Source organism: Hordeum vulgare, chromosome 4H (genome assembly GCF_904849725.1).
Source record: "Hordeum vulgare subsp. vulgare chromosome 4H, MorexV3_pseudomolecules_assembly, whole genome shotgun sequence".
Lineage (NCBI taxonomy): Eukaryota > Viridiplantae > Streptophyta > Magnoliopsida > Poales > Poaceae > Hordeum > Hordeum vulgare.
The window spans coordinates 576,257,495-576,259,241 of record NC_058521.1 but is presented as its reverse complement, the minus strand read 5'-3'; the positions used below and the strand labels follow the sequence as shown (position 1 = coordinate 576,259,241).

Here is a 1,747-nt window from a genome sequence, read left to right as displayed (position 1 = left end):
GGCCGGTCTCCGGCGGTTAATGTGGAGTATGTATGTATGTATGTATGTATGGCAGTGGCGCCGGTGCAGCAGCGGAGCGGCGACTGCATGCACTGGCGTGGCCAGTAGTAAGTGTTGTGAACATCTGGTGGGGCCGGGCGCAGTGTGTCCCCTTTAAGATCCTGGCTACCACTTCTGTGCTCTTAAATTTCCGGCCCCCTCCTGAGCTCTGGCCTCCCACTATATAAGCCCCCGGCACCGCACCGCCCGAATCCATTCCAGACCCAACGCCGGCCGCGCACTTTACTCCGCTCTGACTCCCCGCTCGCCCAGGTGGATACGTAGATAGCTTGATAGATATAGCTTTGGAAGGATCAAGGATCGGGTGACCCAAGCGGCCTGCCAGCGTCCATCGGCCGACCGAGCAAGTGCAAGTGTGCAACGGCAGCTAGCTAGCGGCGGCAGCGGGGAGCACACAGACGATGGTGTCCTTGCAGTCGGCCCTGCTGCCGGAGGCCCGCAAGCGGCCCCCGTGCCTCTCCTTCGCCGACGCCAGCGTCGTCGCCTCCACCGCCACCAGCAAGAAGAGGAAGCGGGACGGCGAGGTGGAGGAGGATGAGGAGGAGGAGGACGGCATCGAGCTCAATTTCGACGCCGCGCCGCTCCCCCTCGAGTGGCAGCGCTGCCTCGACATCAAGGTGCGCTGCGTGCCTGCTGCTCTACTGCATCTGCATGCATGCGGCGATGATCGCTCGGCTCGATCGTCCGTCCGTCCCTGCGCGGCTTGTCTACTCATGATATGTTTGTGATTGTTTCCTGACCGCGTGTGTGCGTGTTTTGCAGTCGGGGCAGATCCACTACTACAACACCAGGACGCACAAGAGGACCTCCAAGGACCCGAGGCGGCAAGGCGGCGCGGTGGCCGCGGTGGAGGAGGACGTCGCGAATTGCGGGCCGCAAGGGCTTGACCTGGACCTGAACCTGGCGTTCGAGCCGCGGCGTCGTTCGCCGGTCAAGGAGGAGAAGAGGGCGGAGGCGAAGCCAGCGGCGGCGACGGGAGGCGATCATCACGGGGATCAGGCGCCGGCCAGCGCGTCCGGCGGCATGGAGATGGTGGCTGCCGTGTGCATGCGGTGCCACATGCTGGTGATGATGTGCCGCGCGTGCCCGGCCTGCCCTAACTGCAAGTTCCTGCACCCGACGAGCCGTCCCACGCCGCCGGCGCCGCTCAAGCTCGGGCTCCAGCTGCTCTGCTGCAGGGACTAGCTAGGTAGCTAGCCCCTATATCGATCATGCATGCATGCATTCGAATATCCGATCGTCGATCGTCTCATGGTGCACCTTGATAAGTGCAACGAGGACTGTTTCTACACAGTGCACCACAAGTAATGTTGTACTCCTCTACGTGACCAGACCATGTAGCTGCGGGCGGACGTGTACGTACATGTGCAAGAAATAAACAATGATAGTAGCAACTAAATATCGTTGTTCACATGTACGTGCCCCATGCATTACTTACTTACTCGTAGAGGCCAAGGCCGAGTAGCCATGAAACTTGAGGCGGAGTTGGCAGTGATCATGGGGCGCCTAATCAAGCGAGTGATGAGCGGCGGTGCTCCACGGATTGAATGAATGCATGACGTAGATATAATTAAGTGCGTGTATAAATGTAGTCTGCAGCTTCTGGTATGTGTCACTTCTCCGTGCATGTATGCGCATGGCGATCGATCGGGTGGCATACTGCTACCATCACCATGCAATGTTTGAA

General features: G+C 59.8%; 1 protein-coding gene across 1 annotated transcript; it reads left to right on the top strand.

Annotated features, from left to right (window-relative positions):
- Window positions 1–239: 239 nt before the first annotated feature.
- LOC123447189 lies at window positions 240–1,459 on the top strand. Its single transcript, XM_045123771.1, has 2 exons — window positions 240–677; window positions 823–1,459. The coding sequence occupies exons 1-2, from the start codon at window positions 462–464 to the stop codon at window positions 1,243–1,245; spliced, it is 639 nt and encodes a 212-aa protein (XP_044979706.1). The 5' UTR covers window positions 240–461; the 3' UTR covers window positions 1,246–1,459.
- The last annotated feature ends 288 nt before the right edge of the window (window positions 1,460–1,747 follow it).